The 17,232-nt window shown below is 37.5% G+C and overlaps 1 protein-coding gene across 1 annotated transcript; it reads left to right on the forward strand.

Moving 5' to 3' along the window:
- Positions 1-1,003: 1,003 nt before the first annotated feature.
- Positions 1,004-17,126, forward strand: LOC113760753 (copper-transporting ATPase PAA1, chloroplastic). The gene is made up of 17 exons (XM_027303459.1): positions 1,004-1,560; positions 1,682-1,735; positions 2,279-2,432; positions 5,331-5,405; positions 5,565-5,842; positions 7,773-7,991; positions 8,717-8,815; positions 9,221-9,370; positions 9,787-9,933; positions 10,199-10,249; positions 10,389-10,561; positions 11,386-11,518; positions 11,987-12,084; positions 13,478-13,718; positions 14,143-14,343; positions 15,474-15,554; positions 16,403-17,126. The coding sequence occupies exons 1-17, from the start codon at positions 1,090-1,092 to the stop codon at positions 16,652-16,654; spliced, it is 2,877 nt and encodes a 958-aa protein (XP_027159260.1). The 5' UTR covers positions 1,004-1,089; the 3' UTR covers positions 16,655-17,126.
- The last annotated feature ends 106 nt before the right edge of the window (positions 17,127-17,232 follow it).

Consider the following 17,232-nt stretch of genomic DNA (forward strand, 5'->3'; position numbering starts at 1 on the left):
AAAAAAGCTAAAAAAAATTAATGGTCCATGCCGGCCTTCCTTTGTCGTCGGAGTGCGAGGGGGAGGGGAGAGGGAGGCGGGCAGAGGGGTTAGCGGGGAGAGGGGAGGAAAGGGATGGTGGGTAGAAGGGGTGGCGGGGGAGGAGAGAGAGGGGTGGCGGGCAGAGGAGAGGAAAGGGATGGTGGGCAGAAGGGGTGGCGGGGGAGGGAGAAAGGGGTGGCGGGGAGGGAGAGAGGGGGAGAGGAGAAAAGGAAAAAAAAAAGAAGAAGAGAGGTGGTGCTGGCGGAGGTGCTGGAGGTGGGAGGCAGAGGTAAGGGGAAGGGGGAGGGGGAAGGAAGAAGAAGAAGAAGAGGAGAGGAAAGAAAAGAAAAAGGAAAGAAAGAAAAAGAAAGAGAAAAGAAAGAGAAAAAAAAAAGAAAAGGAAAAAAATGTTTTTCACTTTACAAAAACTTCTATAAAATTTTTCAAATTACAAAAACTTCTACAAAAAAATTTTTCACCTTACAGAATTTTTTCAAAAACTTCTACAGAATTTTTTCAAAAACTTATACAGTGCACTACAGTAAAGTTTTAGATAAATTCCAAAAAAACTCAGGTTCCAAATAGACTTATAGACATATTTTCCAATCACTTTTTATTTCATATATATCAAATTATTACAGTAATTTTTTTATAAAAAAATTCAAAAAAATACAATTCAAACAAAGCCTAAATTATTTCACATAAAATTTCCTCTCTGTTTACTACCCTTTCTGCTTTTTCATTGTCACGGGCAGGGGGCAGGGTTCCAGCCAGCTTTACACCAGCAAAAGTCTATCTCCAACAACTTTTTCACTGAAAAAAGGAAAAGAAAAGAATAACAATTAGCACACGTGTTTCTTGAATAAATTGCGTCTGCGTTAATTGTTCACCTAACCCAACAGCCCACTGGTCCTCCTGCCATGAGGCCCAAAAGAAGAGTGTTAATGACTACCGTACCTCCGGCCCATGCTTAGAGTATGAAAGCTCTATCCTTCCTTCCTACTCCCTCCTACCGACCACGCAGGACAATTCCGCAGACGTGAATTGAAGCTGCGGAGCTCTTGGCTGATGGCTCTATCGGCAATGGAGTCAACATTATCAGTAACCACAACAATGGCATTTTTATCCCTATCCAAAACCCACAACTCCAGCTCTTCTTCTACTTCTCCATTCATTTCTCATCTCCACCGCCGTTTTTCCCCTGCTCGCCCAACTCAACTCCTACGTCTCCCCCTCCATCGCATTCTCCCCAATAATTCTCTCGCAAAATCAAACCGGTTTGGCTCTATCTATTTGCCGAGGAGCTTGGGTGCGGTGGAACTGCATCCTGCTAGGAGCTGCCTGGAGTGTGTGTCCTACTCCGCCGCCTCATTTGCTTCCGGTAGCGGAGGATTTGGGGGGAATGATGGGAGCAGCGGCGGAGGCGGCGGCGGGGGAGATAGTTCCGCCGAAGGTGGGGAAGTCAAGCCGGCCACTGTTGCTGCTGGAGCTGATGACATCTCTGCTTTGGCTTCTGACGTCATAGTTCTTGATGTTGGGGTAAGCTTTACATTTTTCTCCAGAATATAATAATCATTTCATCTTCTCTCTGTTTGTTTAGTGTTTTTGAAGTAACTTACTTTTGATGGAATTTACCTGTTTATAATGTTATGGTGCACAGGGAATGACTTGTGGGGGATGTGCAGCCAGTGTTAAGAGAATATTAGAAAGTCAAGTGAGTTTTATATTTTGATTGTTATTATTTTTGGCTCTGGTTCTAATTCTAATAAATGTGCCAAACATGAATAAAATGCGGGGTTGGAGTTTGAGAATGGATTTTGGAGTCACTCGTGGAAACTTCAGCATCTCTACTTGTGATATTAGTAAAAGTTAGAGATAAGTGGGCAATCCTGTCGAAAATGTTTAAATAGACTGTCAAAACCTTCACGTCATGCATGCTGTGTTGGAGGTCTTAACCTTTTGAAGGTGTGTTTAGAACATTATATCTTTGTCCAACTTCTATTATATGTACCCTTTTCTGAAGGGGGCGTATTCTCTGAAAATCATGTCCTTATTGAAAACTGTAATATAGAAAACAAACCTTTTTGGGCCGACAAGTATGCAGAAGACCTTAACATGCCTAGTGGTTACCATTTGGAGATCAGGAAAATCTCTATTTAGTGTGCCAAATCCAAATATAAGTAAGCATCATAGTGAGTGGGTTGTTACTCAAAATGGTATCATCAACTAGATACTAATGTGATACTTTTATGAACAGCCTCAGGTTTCATCAGCTAGTGTCAATCTCACTACAGAGACGGCTATTATATGGCCTGTATCTGAAGCTAAAGATATACAGAACTGGCAAACACAATTGGGAGAGGCGCTTGCAAAGCATTTGACTAGTTGTGGTTTTAAATCCAATCTTCGAGGTCAGCATTTGCTCAAGTATATTTTGATCTTCTGTCTTCTTCTTATGGACCCTGTCAAGTTCTACCATTAACATTTTTGTATCAAGTTTGTTTGTGTTTTTGGAATGTGTTAATGTTTTCTCGTACTATCAAATTTCAATGGACATACTCTTTTTTTTTTTTTTTGTGGAGGGGAGGGGGGTGTTCTCATCATTGGGCTTGCTGAGAGTTTGTTCTCCACAGTACTAGTTGTGACAAAACTTCTGTTTGTCAACAACTACAGAAGATTCGCAATGATGCTAACATGCATTTGAAATATTTTTAGAAGTTACTTGTATTCAGGCTGCAAGTGTTGAAATTCCAATGTGATACCTCTGGTGGTAATTATTGATATCTTGTATTGTTGGAATAAGTAAATTTTGCAATGGGGACAGTTGAATTCTTATTACATTGTCAAATAAGTGTCACTTATAGGAATCCAACCAATCAAAATTAATTCACTAGTCACAAGCAAAAGAGGAAGATTATTGATCTGTTTCATGGAAAGTAGAACAGAATGTAAATCTACCTAAATGCAACGACTGACAGAGGGATGTGGGTGACAAGGCATATATTAGCTTCATTATTAGATGATAAGGGCTTAAGCTGATTAAAGTGAAGGGTAGTTCTTTTGCTCATAAGCTTAAGAAACGGTAGAAGTGATTTACAACTGCCCAACACTATTGGCTAATAGTGCATTATTGTGCTTGCATTTGATAATTGATTTTATTTGAGACCTGAGATGACAAGGAAGGAGCCTGAGCATTACAGAAATGCTCTAAATTGTATCTGAAAATTTGAGGATTTCAACTAAAATTTTGTACTGCAGTAACCTTTAGTTTTCTTGACTCAAAAACCATGGAACATTTGTCTTATTCAAACAAGCTGTATGTATGTCCAGATGGCAATTTGGGCTCTTTTTGATGGATCAATTTTATCTAGTTCAAAAGAATGATTTACTGGGTGCTTTTTCTGTACTTTGCTTGAGGGTTTCCTGGGTGCTTTTCATATACATTTCCAATCTAAGAGAGGATTCTTTTATTAGTGACTGTTCAAGAGCCTATCTTGAGTGTTATCATATTGTCTTTTGGTCTAGCAATAGGACATACTGGGATTATTTGCAAAAGTTTGAACATTCAGGTGGTCTTCCTTCTTTAATATGAATTAAGGATGGAGGTAGAACTTAAATCTTGTCAATTTGAAGAAAAGGACTTGTACCTCTAGCTGAGGATAGCCCAGTCTTCATAGTTTTTTTTTTCTTTTTTTTCCCTCTTCTTTTCTTTTCTTGAGTTGATTGTGGTTTGAGTTGAGTGGAAACTAAAAATGGTACACCAGCTTTATCATGACTGAAGGCAATATTTTTCTTGTACATCCCTCTGTAGTTGAGTAAGCAATTTCAAATTGCATATGCTAGTAGAAACTATGAAGCATGTGGGCTTACATATGACTTATGATAGCTTGGTGGGAATGGCAGGTCAGGGAGCTATTGAAAGAGACGTTTCTTCTTAGATATGCAAAGGATTTCTTGTAACAAGTAATCACTCTCCTTCAGGCTATGTCCATAATATGCTGGTTGGAAATATTAGATTTATCCAAAACGTATTCTTCTGATGCAAAAATCTAGGCTTGAAAGATATATATGATAAAATAGTTGTTCTTTTTGTCCCAATAGGTGATTCTCGGTGATTACTAGTGGTGGTTTATGATTGAAGGCAGCGAGTCTTATCACTTGGAAGCCCATATTGGAATATATACTTTTCTACAAGCTGACGCAGTTTGTCTGCAAATTAGCCACTTGAGGAGTTCCCCAACAGAAAGAAGTGTAGTGTGTTGTGTTGATGTTTAAGAATAGATTACATGTTTACTAGCTATTGTAAAACCCTTGCCCGTTGAGGATTTTTTCTTAATTTCTTTTTCTTTCAATTTGTGTAATATCTGCAGAGCATTTTTGGGCTTCTTATTCACCTCTACCTGCCAAGGTCTTGTTGTATACCAAAATTGTTACATGATCACGAGTAAAACACATGAACAATTGAAGTTGTGAACAAATGATGCTTCAGTCTTTTAGTTCTCTAGTAAAGTACATGATACCTTTGCTAATTCTTGCTTATTTACTTGGGCTTTGCTGGAGTACAATGTCTTGTAAGTTTGCATGCTATGCTGGATTTGTGGACCAAAAATTGTCCCCATTTCACTGCAATTATGGTGCAACTGTCACTACCTCATTATATTTCCGGCATTTCAAGCATTACGCTTTTGGTTGATTTTCCTGGGGAGAAGCAGCTATAGAGATATTCTGGGGAGAGGCTTTATATAACTGCTTATACCATATAATGCCTATATGGTATTGAAGAATCTCTATATGGTAGAAGCAGCTATATAGAGATTCTTCAATCATAATGCTTTTGGTTCAATTTTCTCCTTTTCGGCTGGTTGGATAATTTTTATCTTATGGGCTTAGCTTGTTATGCATCTTAATCTCATAAATGTTGTGTGAATATTCAACATAACCAAGTGAGCTTGTTTCATCATTTTTGTTGTTAAACAGCAAGTTGTTTTGCTCTCCAAACACAAGGGCTCAGTTTCAACAGAACTAGCGAGATTGCTTACTCATTTTTGTTATTCAGCACTGAGTTGTTTTGCCATCCAGACCCAAAGATTCAGTCTAAAGATTTCACGTTTATTGCAGCACATGACTTCATTCTGTAGCTTTGTAAAGCAAATTAAGAGTCTGGCAAGGCTGTTAGACTTTCTTGAAACTTGTATTAGTAGTTATTGTGCTTAATTGTTTTGAAGCAGGATATTTTTTTTTGACAAATTGAATGGAAAAAGTCCTTATTGGTTGTAGCTAGATTAATTCTGTTGGCTGCCTAATTGCAGATTCCAGGAAGGAGAACTTCTTTGAGATTTTTGAAAAAAAGATGAATGAAAAGCGCAATCAGTTGAAAGAAAGTGGTACATATCTGATCATCATTTGACTAACTAAAATAGAAAGTGTTTCCTTTTTTATGGTGCTTTCTTGCATTTTCCATTTAATGTTTAATTCAGCACAAGAATCTGTACCACAAATATTTCTAAACCATGAGATTGAAAAAGTTACCTCTTGCTGAGCAGGTCGTGGGCTTGTTGTTTCTTGGGCTCTATGCGCAGTATGTCTTATTGGTCACCTTTCTCATTTTATTGGAGCTAAGGTTTCATGGATTCATGCATTCCATTCAACAGGATTCCATATGTCTTTATCACTATTTACATTGCTTGGTCCTGGTCGGAAACTTATAACTGATGGTCTCAAAAGTTTAATTAAAGGGGCTCCAAACATGAATACTTTAGTTGGTCTTGGGGCAATATCATCATTTGCAGTCAGCTCATTGGCAGCTCTTATACCAAAACTGGTACGTCTTATTTAACAGACTCAAAATAATTTTCTGTTAAGTTGATAATTGTTCTCAATTTCTGAATTAGTCTAAAGTACAACGACTTCTTGTATGGTGCACCTCCTTTGAACATTGTCATATTAGCCCACAGTTGGAGTAGTTTTTAGATTGAAAAATTGATTGAGCACTCTCCATAGCTTAGGGAAGTTCTCTTTTGAAAGTTTTCCTGCTGCAATAAGATCATGCTGAGAGTTGCTGGTTTTTGCTCCAGTTTTCACTTCTTTTGCCTTTGCATTTCTTAGTGATGCAGCATAAATTGATTAGTTAATCGACCGGGGTACCGGTCTTCCTTGTACTCTTGTACTTCTAACTTTGAGAGGGGAAGAGATGTGAAACCTGTCCTGGAGTAAGGCTACTAACCGGGTTAAACTGTGCTGAGGCACATCTTTGTGTGCTTACGGAGTAGCTATATTAGACAAACATATACGTTATTCTTTTTGTTTACAGAAAGTTAAGATTTTTATTTTGCTTATGTGATTCTAGGTGAAGTTTGCACATGTTAGGATCCAAGCGCGGAACACACGACTATTGATATATCAAGTACATAACAATTTAATAACAAACAAGCCACAAGTATGAAAGATAAATGGCATGCAATATTTAACGTGGTTTGGCTCCACCATTGAGCCTACGTCCACGAAGAGAAACTCATTTTTTATTATGAGAGGAAAATCCTACACAAGAATATAACTTGAATCCAAGCCCAATCCTTGTATACCATATCTCATCTCCCAACAACCTTCTCTCACATCCCATGTATTAGGCTGTATGTCACCTCTGTGTGTTCGTGTGTCTCTTGTGTGTCCTTTGTGTGTCTTTTTGTAGTATGCTAACCCACCTATTTATAGGGAACATTATTTCGCCAAAACCTAACAACAAGAAACCAGTGCTAATTCCTAGACTTGTATAGAATAGGAAATAACCTCTAATCCTAAACAAAATAGGAAATTCCTTGGCTATTATTTCAAGTAACTAAAACCAATTAGAAAACTAGTTACTTCCACACAAATTAAGAAACCTGCCTGAAAGAAATTAAACCAATTTCCTAACAGCACATCCCTATTAATGGTTGTGCCACTTGGCAATATGTTGTTTTGAGATTATCTTTTATGTGGTCTAATTAGTGTTGAGAAACTAATTATGTTGCACATCATCTTGCCACTGCTTCTAAAAACTCTGGATTGATAGTAATCAAACTCTGGACACTGATTTTTTGTTCAGTGTGTAGTGTTGCAGCTAGACGCTCTGGGAAAATCCTAATGAAATCTTCAATCTAGACTGTTAAGGCATATTTTTTCTACACCGATATTCAGTGAAAAAGTTTCTCAGTGTATCATGACTTGCACTAGAGATTTCCTAGAAACTCCTTATCACCATAAGAAAGTCCCCTCCTCTTCCACCAACAGTATAAGACAGTAAAATAAAAGGGCAAAAGAATCAGAAACGGCTTTTAGTCTGCCTATGACTTGCTCCTAGCCAAATTAAATTTGGAAATGGTCTTGCTGGAAGGCTTAATGTTCCATCCATCTGGTTGGGGATTTTGAAGTTTTTGCCATTTTCTGATGAGAAATTATCTTTAGTTTTATGTCTTAGATTTGTTCTGATGGCTGGGTCCACGTGTCCTAGATTATGCACTGAAGATGAATTATGTCAGGAGTTACAGATATTGCAATTTGGGGCACTGTAATGGGTCATTGTTTTTGAGATTGGAAAATATGATGCCTTGCCAATTGGAACCGTTTATACTTTTGTGTTCTGATATCTGCATACCTAGATGAAATAGCTAGTCTCTTTATTTACTTTCTTTTATGGACTCAATGATGGATTATGTACAAGTGATGCGATTAATAACTGTTGTACCTGTTAAATGGAATTGTTTTCCATACAGGGTTGGAAAACATTCTTTGAGGAACCAGTTATGTTGATTGCATTTGTCTTGCTGGGAAGGAATCTTGAACAAAGAGCTAAGATCAAAGCAACCAGTGACATGACAGGCCTCCTAAGTCTTTTGCCATCTAAAGCTCGTCTTATTGTCAATGGTGATTTGAGTGTAGAAGTTCCATGTAACAGTCTTTCTGTGGGAGATCAGATTATTGTGCTACCTGGAGTAAGTTAATTGTCCTTAAATTATTCTTAAAAATGTCCTGTTTTTCTCCTGTTTTTATGGAGTCAGGGACAAATGCAATTAGGAAGTGGCTTTGCTTTTTATCTTTGTTTCATCATGTTGAAAAATTTACAAGAGGGTGCAAATGTAGGCTATAACCCTCCGTCTGCACTTCTATGGATTGTCCCATTAGAGTATGGGAATGTTAAACCTTGCTCCTGAATTATGGTGGAAAAGCCTTTCATGTGATCAACATACCTTTTCTCTAATCTTTATCGTTCAACACTGCTTTTTGCATCATATCCTAGGGATTCCTTAGATGTCATCTTAGTGGTTGCAGTTGTGGATTGTAGAATCTGTTGCCTACAGCAGTTATGTGGTCAAGTCTTTGGGAGCAAAGTGGAAATTGTTTTATTTATTATAATGGTGATCAGTGTAGAACCTTACACATAATACTTGGACACAGTCTCCAACAAGTTTTTGGTGATTCATGGGGAGGGTATTGTGAGAAGCTAAACTCCTTACCTCCTGCATTATATCCATTATGGAGAAGGCATCCAATCGCTAGGTTACCGGGCCAATGGCAGTCAGCTCTTATAAGCACTTTTCTGTCCATTCTTTTGTTACTCAGGCTTTTCTTTAACTGCTGCTACCCACAACAGATATGGTGCCCACATGTTATAGTATGTCTCAGAACCTCGTTATGAAACCTTATTTTTTCTGGTTAGGACCGTGTTCCTGCTGATGGGATTGTTAGAGCTGGTAGAAGCACGGTTGATGAGTCAAGTTTCACAGGGGAGCCTTTACCTGTTACAAAATTACCTGGGGTAAGAATATTATCCTACTTATTTTCACTCATGCTATTTTGTTATCTTTCGTTTTTCTGATAAGCAAGAAAATATTGATTTTTAGAGAAGGATTAAAAGCTTAACTGCTTTGAGGGTTTCTAACATGGTTGTTTATTGAAATAAATGGGGAACTGGATCCTGTTCTATATCTTTCTTGTTTATAGTTACATGGAGAAGTAACTGGTCCTATTAGAAGCTTAACTACTATTAAGAGTCTTGATCTCAAAAGATGGTTGTGTTTTTGGGAAAAATTAGTAAGCGGGACTTCTCTCTCTTATCTGTTGTTGTTTGCAGAAGTAAACCACTAAGCCTGCTTGGTTTACTTTGTAGATTTCTTCCTTGAAAACCATCATGTCCTTATAGGTTATTTTTGTTTGTTATCAGGCTGAAGTTGCTGCAGGAAGTGTTAATCTAAATGGAACACTCACCATTGAAGTGAGAAGACCTGGTGGTGAGACTTCCATGGGTGACATTGTTCGATTGGTCGAAGAAGCTCAGACTAGAGAAGCACCTGTGCAGCAGTTGGCTGACAAGGTCAAGTATCTGTATGTTAAACCTTGCATAATTTGGCGGTAGTATGCAAAAAGTTGGTAGTTAAGAATGAACGGTACCATATATAGGGTTGAGTGAGTGACATGGATTTGTCTCTTAAATTTTGTTTGGTGTCCGTAAGGTTTGAAGTTTCAGGGTTACATGGAAGTTCAGTTAGGCTCTTACTTAATTAGCTCTTTAGAAACTAGTTAGTACTTCAAAATGAGAATTTTTTAAAATGTCTTACCTTCCATGCAGAAGTCTTTTCATTTAGAGGCATTTAGCATCTCTTTCTAACATCTGTATCTTTCCTGACAAAACTATGAAGTGACAGAGGATTGAAGTCTTTCCTGTCCTTTCTAGTTACAGTTTTATTGGAGTATTTATTTACATCTGAAGAAATTGATTCTCTTCTGCAGATTGCTGGGCACTTCACTTATGGGGTAATGGCACTTTCTGCTGCCACTTTTGTATTCTGGAACCTCTTTGGTGCACGGGTCCTGCCAGCTGCTCTTCATCAAGGAAGTCCAGTTTCACTGGCATTGCAGCTTTCTTGTAGTGTTCTGGTATGATATAAATTGACTCATGAACAAGTACATTTATGAATAATATTAGTTATAGATGTCTGTCTCTTAGACCAGAAGGCCTGCATGGGGGCACTTTTGGCATAATTTTCGTTAGGTAAGTATATAATAACACAAATGTTACCCAAACTGCTCTAGGTCTTCTAAAAAAATTCTTTTTGAAATTCAGAAAGTTCATCTTTGTTCATTTAATGCTATCAAATTTTTTTTTTCTGTTGAAGTTACAAATGCTTGTCTTCAAGTGCAGGTTGTTGCATGTCCCTGTGCACTTGGTTTAGCAACACCTACTGCTGTGCTGGTAATACTTTATAATAGTGAACTGATTAATATGATTAATATGAACTGATGTGCTGGAATTCAGATAATAGTGAACTGATTAATATGATTAATACTTTTGATTTAGATGCATTCAGAGAGTACTGGATTTTTCCTTGCAGGTTGGAACCTCACTTGGCGCTAAAAAGGGCTTGCTTTTTCGTGGTGGAAGTGTTTTGGAAAGATTTTCAGCTGTCGACACAATTGTGTTTGACAAAACTGGGACATTAACACTTGGCAGGCCTGTTGTGACAAAAATTATGACTCAGGGACATGACAAGGATACAAATACAAAGTTGAGTCCGTGAGCTTTTTTGAGTCAATTTCATTTGTGTTTTAAGTCTTAGCCCATTATGTCCCAAATTTAGGCTGGCCAGTTCTCATATATGCAATGGTTTCCTCTTTTCTTATTTCTCCATATGATACAGATTTTACTGCATTTGAGCTAGATGTGATTGTTGAAGAGTTTGTTATATCGTCTATCAGTATCTGAAGGATATTTGGTGACCAATCGCGTCATTGACTTCGTTTTCCAACCAAAACCTCCTCCTCTTCTCTCTCACTATATCATGATGCTAATGAAAATATCTGCCAGAGAAAAATTTGTTGATCGACATAAAGGAAACATTTGCAAGATTACAGATCAATCCTGCAATACTTCATTCATCATAATTTGTTAGCATAACTCGGTGGATATAGGACTATAACTACCATTTATCTGTCTCACCAAACAAGCTCTGAATAATCTACACTAACATCCTATCTCACCTTCTTCTTCATCTTTTTCTTCTTTGGGGAGGAGTAGAAACATTTTTTTTCCTATTAGACAAAATCTATTTGTCATCCCTTGCTTTCTTCTTCTCTTTTCATCAATTTTCTTCTTCATCTCTTTTCATTCCATCAGGTAATGTGCTGGAAACATGATTGTCATTTTTATTGCTTGTAGAGTTTGTATGACTTCTATACTTCTCATTCTGCATAAAGTTTTTATGAATAATGTCTAATTCTTGAAAAGTTTGATCACATGAAAACAGAAGTTTTATCATAAAAGTTTATACCTGCCATTAGTATATATGTTTTTTAGATTGCCTATTGACAATGAGCATAGTTTTTCCACAGACAAGATTCATCTCTTAAATGGTCAGAAGTCGATATCCTGAGGTTAGCTGCTGGAGTTGAGACAAATACAAATCATCCTGTAGGAAAAGCAATTGTGCATGCTGCTCAGGCAGCTAACTGCCCGGTCATGAAGGTAATTTCTTGCTTTTGGCAATCCTGCTATCTATGGAGCCCTGAATTAATTTCGTTTGCGGCATATTTTATGGTCTCCAAATTCATAAACCAACCTCTGGGCACTTAAGATTTTCCTGGGGCATGGAAAATTTTTTTCACACTAGAGTATTGGCTGTTCTATTTTTATTAGCATTTACATTCCCAGTTTGTACATCTGGGTAGTTTCTCTTTACAGAGGCACCGAAATACATATATAGGGGCCAGCTTTATGCATTGTACGTGACCTGTGTTCTCTTTTCCTGTCTTTAGTTTCTGATTTTCAGAAAATATGGGAACCAATTTTCGGTTATATTTTTTAATATAAAGTCAGATTTGTTCTGTTAGATCTAGTGGAAATCTCCATTTTTATCCCCCATATCATTTGGTCAACAACTTGTTGCACCAACTTCTCAATCCTTTGAAACATTTAGTTATGCAATATTTGCAGGCTGGAGAGGGAACATATATAGAGGAACCTGGATCTGGTGCAGTAGCAATTGTTGAGAATAGAAAGGTGTCGGTTGGTACACTGGATTGGATAAAAAGGTACATGAGGCAGTTATCTTTAGAACTTAATCATTGTGGTAGCTTTATGTGGCAACTATTTGTCTGTTTAAGTTAGATTGAAGTTTTACTTGCATTTTCTTTTCTTGAAGTAAGTTCAATCCTGTGAGTATTTTCTGGTTAATTGCTATCATTGTCTCTAACTGAATGAAGTTCCCTGCCTCTTTCTTTTGTGCTAGGTGAATTATTTTCTTTTGGTTTATGTAAATGATCAACTTTAACTCCTTTCATTCTAGGTTAATTGTGGATGAATTAACCATAGATACACAGGACAAGGTATCTAATCCATGTTTTTTGGCTGGTGTTATGCTTTTGGTTAGCAAAATTGGAAAAGAATTTAGTACTACTACATCAGTAGTAGATGAAAACTGTGATGATCCCAGCCGAATTAACCAACCGTCTTCAGTCCCATATTTTAGTGGACTTCTCAAATGCAGCCTGCTAGGGCATTTAGGCTGCTGGGTTGCATGTTTGGGTGGGTCCTGCTCAGCTTAACTAAACAGCTTGACCTGTTTAGAACCAGGCAAGATCCTTACTATCAAAAGAAAATAAGATCTTTAACAAACTAAATGTGGTTGGTTACCAAGATGCCAAATTGGGAAGAGAATTGAGGGTTTATAATGAAAAAAATATATTTTAAAGTGCACATCGATATTTATTTAGTATGCAATCATCAGAACTTTTTTTGGATAAGAATCAAGTTATCTGAGATTTGAAGTAATTCTTACACAAGACATAAACAGAAGACTTCATGAGGTGCTTATAATGAGAAAAATGCATATTAAAGCGCACATATACCAATGTAATTTAGTATAAAATTGTTAGAAGAGCTTTTCTAGGATGAGAATCGAGTTGTCTGAGATTGGATAATTCTTACAGGTGTGACTTCTTATGCTAAAAAGTTACTTTGTATGGAAATCTATGTGTAATTTATGGAGGGCATTTTGTTGAAAGATGAAGATAATGCAGTTAGACTTGGGCCCAGGTTCAGCTAGGTCTGACTAATATATCACATATATTGGAACTGAGATGAAATGGTCCATGTTGATAGGCCAAATGGCAGCCCTCCTGAATAACATGAGGGTCAGGCAGTGTGCCCAATGCAGTAAAGGTAAACAATGTTCTAGGGCAGTTGATTTGTGATCATTCTATCCAAACTGATCCAGTCATCCTCCCAATTCTGATTGATTTGACGGTTAAATGTGTTCCCTGTTTTGTTGCTGAAGCTACTTGCAGTACCTTCTCTTATGGGGTCACCCTTAGTATTTGTGAAACCTGGAAACTAGAGGAAGCCTTTAAAAATCTTTCTTTTCTCAACTCGGAAGAAAAACCAAGTGCAATTGCATTTGCCATGATATTTTCACGTCCACTGCAGGCATGGAGTTGATGAAAGTCCACTTCAGGAACTTGAGGAGACTAAGAATCAGTCTGCTGTCTATGTGGGAATAGATGATGATCTTGCTGGCATTATTTATGTCGAGGATGAAATCAGAGAAGATGCTAACCATGTTGTTGAATCATTGTCCAAACAAGGAATAAGCACTTATCTGTTATCGGGGGACAAGAAGAATGCTGCAGAGTATGTTGCATCTGTTGTTGGAATCCCTAAGGACAAAGTAAGCTACTCATTTTTTGTCTTTGTTCTGGACTATGATGATGGGATTGGACTGTCAAGTTTTTTTCTTGAAGATCAACTGATTCTTACATTGAGTTACTTGAGGAACATATCCATTGTGCTCTGAGAGAGACTAAAGATAGGGGGTTAGTGATGAAAAAACCTGCCAGACCAGCTTATTACAAAGTGTATACCTAAAGCTGCAAGTCGTATCATTTCAAGGAGATTTTTTATCCCAATACCCATCCTTGTATTTTAACGTGTGACTTATTCAATCACTCTCTAACCTCTTCTCAAAAGAGTTGGATGAATTTTCTGTAGTTGCTTGTGTACACGGAGCTGCACCAAACAAGCTTATGAGCTTTGCAAGTTTTGCATCCATATAATCAAAATCTGAGATATTTTTATGGTCTGGTGGATGACAGGTTTTATATGGAGTCAAACCAGAGCAGAAAAAGAAGTTTATAAGTGAACTTCAGAAGGAGCACATTGTGGCTATGGTTGGCGATGGAATTAATGATGCTGCTGCTTTGGCATCAGCACATGTAGGAGTTGCCATTGGTGGAGGTGTTGGAGCTGCTAGTGAGGTGTCTTCTGTTGTGCTGATGCACAACAGGTTGTCCCAGGTACGTCTAACAATTCTAATCTGCAAATCTATGAAAACTGTTTTCCTTTGCATTCCCTTCTTGTCTAGGTAAAAGAGGGATAATGGCACAGGTACCTTTCTGGATTTTTTTTTTTTGTTTTGTTTTGGTGTGCAAATTTTTTATTCTTGCATGTTAAAAGTAATCAAAATTTTTGCAAAACCCATGTTTGTTTTCTGAACTGATAGGACTCCTTCCACATTTCTATGACGGAGTGCTATGAAATTTCATCTCCAATGATTCCCAAAGCTATGTTGCCAGGATTCTGAAAAAAGCATGGATCTTGAAGCAACTGTAGGCCCTAGTATCACCATGAAAGTTTGCAGCCTTAAATGACTTAATGAACGTAGCTTCTGCACACATGCAAAAACTGGAACAATTTACATGAAATGGGATGATTGCTGATTGCTTTATAATTGGCAGGCAGCAAATTACAGCTTCTCTTAAATCCCATGTTCTGTCACCATCCATATTGAATTCAAAAATTGAATATAATAAAGTTTGGGATAGATGGAAAATTTTACTTGTACAAATAAGAAAAACCATCTGAATCATGCATTCAACCCCAACCTGATAAAAAACTTAGATGAAAAACAGACAATGCTGTTTCAATTTTTCCTTTTTAAGACATGGGAATTGAGGATTAAATTATGAGAAAATCCACATCAATATACAAAATGATAGTTTTGACTTTTAATTAGGACTAGCATAAAGTAGATGGAATTCAATTTCCGATGGAGCAAGAGACAAATCTCAAGCAATCAGATTACCTGCATAAAGCCAACTTCGTCATTCTTCTGCATCTTTTCTATCTGAATACATGTTACTGTACTGAATGGATATATTTAATTTTTCTGTTTGATTTTTCCAATCTTATGCCTGGTGCAATAAGAAAACGAACGACTTCATGGGGGACCTAGAGAATATATTATCCTGTAAATGAATTAAGATTGGTACACAATCTACTAAATCTTCATATTGTAGACAAGTAAGTCCTGCTACACTTGCATGATCACCGCTTCAAGATTTCTAGTAATTAATTGTGACTCTACTTGTGTCATTTCTTCATCATGTGCACTACTTCAATAACTGGTATGACCTTGTCATTGCAGTTACTTGATGCACTGGAACTAAGCAGGCTAACCATGAAAACTGTGAAGCAAAACCTTTGGTGGGCTTTTGCATACAATATTGTAAGTTCATTTTAATTGCAATTCATCAATATTTGAAGTTGATATTAGGCATCAAGGTTCTAAGACTTGAATTGCTGTCATTGTTTAATTAACTATTATCACCTTTTCTGTTGGCCTGTTTTCTCAACCTACCAAAACCAAGGTGCTATTGCTAAATAAAGCAAATATAATTCCTAAACTGCAGTTTAAATGTCTGGATATTTTTTGCAGAAATTGATCAGTTACCGTTATCGATTATGATATGACAACTCTTCATGTTTCCCCTTTTCAATTGATGAGTAGAAATTTTTCTTAAATTATTCTCGAGTTTTTCGACAAATCAGTGTAGCCATCTATTTCTGACTACTTGAAGGATTTTGCACTCATCAACATTGTGCTATTCGATATTTGCTAATTTACTTCGGGGAATTATTAATATTCTATACCATCTAGTGGATGAATAGTTTGTGACTTAATGATTTATTTGGTGAATGCATAATTCTGACTTACATTGAACCTCTGTGAAGTTTGATTTTTTCCGCCATTGGCTAAAGGAACGGGGTTATTCATAAAAGAATTTCTTGGGTTAATAATAGCTAATGAATTTTAGGGAGGATTGGATGTGAGTTGCACACCTGTTTGGTTTTCACCTTCTTGTCGAGAAGGTGATGCCTGTTTTTGTTTTTATCTTTTAGTTTTGTTTTCTTTTGAAACTGTCAGTCTAGTTCCATTCCAACATGTTAACCTTCTACAGTTCATGGTTATCCTTCAACATTTTCTTCCTTTCTTCCCCAAAACTGGTCTGGAGGATCTTACTTTGATGTCACCCCACTACAAGCTTATTTGCTTTTTCTTCTCTTCTCTTACAGTTTGGAATTCCTATAGCCGCTGGAGCATTGTTGCCAGTTACCGGAACTATGCTTACTCCATCAATTGCTGGTGCCCTCATGGGCTTGAGCTCTATTGGGGTAATGACAAATTCACTGCTTTTGAGATTCAAGTATTCGTCAAGAGAGAAAGAAATCGGTGGACCATCAGTACGGATTGATATCCCTCTTGATGCTGATAGAGTGCTGGACCAAGACAAAAAGTTGAAAGACCCTTTTGTATCCACTCGATGATGAGAACTGCAAACATGGGAAGTGAATTGGTTCTTGTGGACATTGCAGAGCCCTGTCAATTTCACTGACATGCCTTCTTAGTTGGAAGTTAGTTGGAGATGATCAATGTTCATGAGGATGTGTTGGCATTGGGGTTGCAAAGTACTGGGTTGGTGCACGAAATTATGCAACAAGACAGCAGTGAAGAAGGAAAAGCATGACCTAGGGATGTGCTATCAGACATCGCGGCTGGATGAGCCAAAAGGTGGCTAAAGCATGAAGCACATGACGAGGGAATACTGAGCTACGAGGATCATTGCTGCATCAATTAGGCATGAATTGGTATCGAGTAGTTTTTTGTTCTATTGCACGTCCAAGGATATCAAATTTGGTGGTTCTGGTAAGAAAATGATGCGTGAATGGGTACCCCACTCGTGACAATGCTAATTGAATGCTAGAAATATAATCAAGTATTCTTTCGCTTGGGGAATCATCACGAGTAGTTCGACAAAAGAGCAACGTACGTATTAAGACTCTCGTCCATAATTAATCCAACGTATTGGGAATGTCGTCCGTCATTAATCCAGTTGAACAGTCTC

Source organism: Coffea eugenioides, chromosome 2 (genome assembly GCF_003713205.1).
Source record: "Coffea eugenioides isolate CCC68of chromosome 2, Ceug_1.0, whole genome shotgun sequence".
Taxonomy (NCBI): domain Eukaryota; kingdom Viridiplantae; phylum Streptophyta; class Magnoliopsida; order Gentianales; family Rubiaceae; genus Coffea; species Coffea eugenioides.

Bases quoted from the DNA above. Each gene is read 5' to 3' on its own strand.
- LOC113760753 (XM_027303459.1), top strand. From the start codon at position 1,090: ATGGCTCTATCGGCAATGGAGTCAACATTATCAGTAACCACAACAATG. The intron at 1,561-1,681 runs GTAAGCTTTACA...TATGGTGCACAG, and splicing joins TCATAGTTCTTGATGTTGGG to GGAATGACTTGTGGGGGATG. The intron at 9,371-9,786 runs GTCAAGTATCTG...TCTCTTCTGCAG, and splicing joins TGCAGCAGTTGGCTGACAAG to ATTGCTGGGCACTTCACTTA.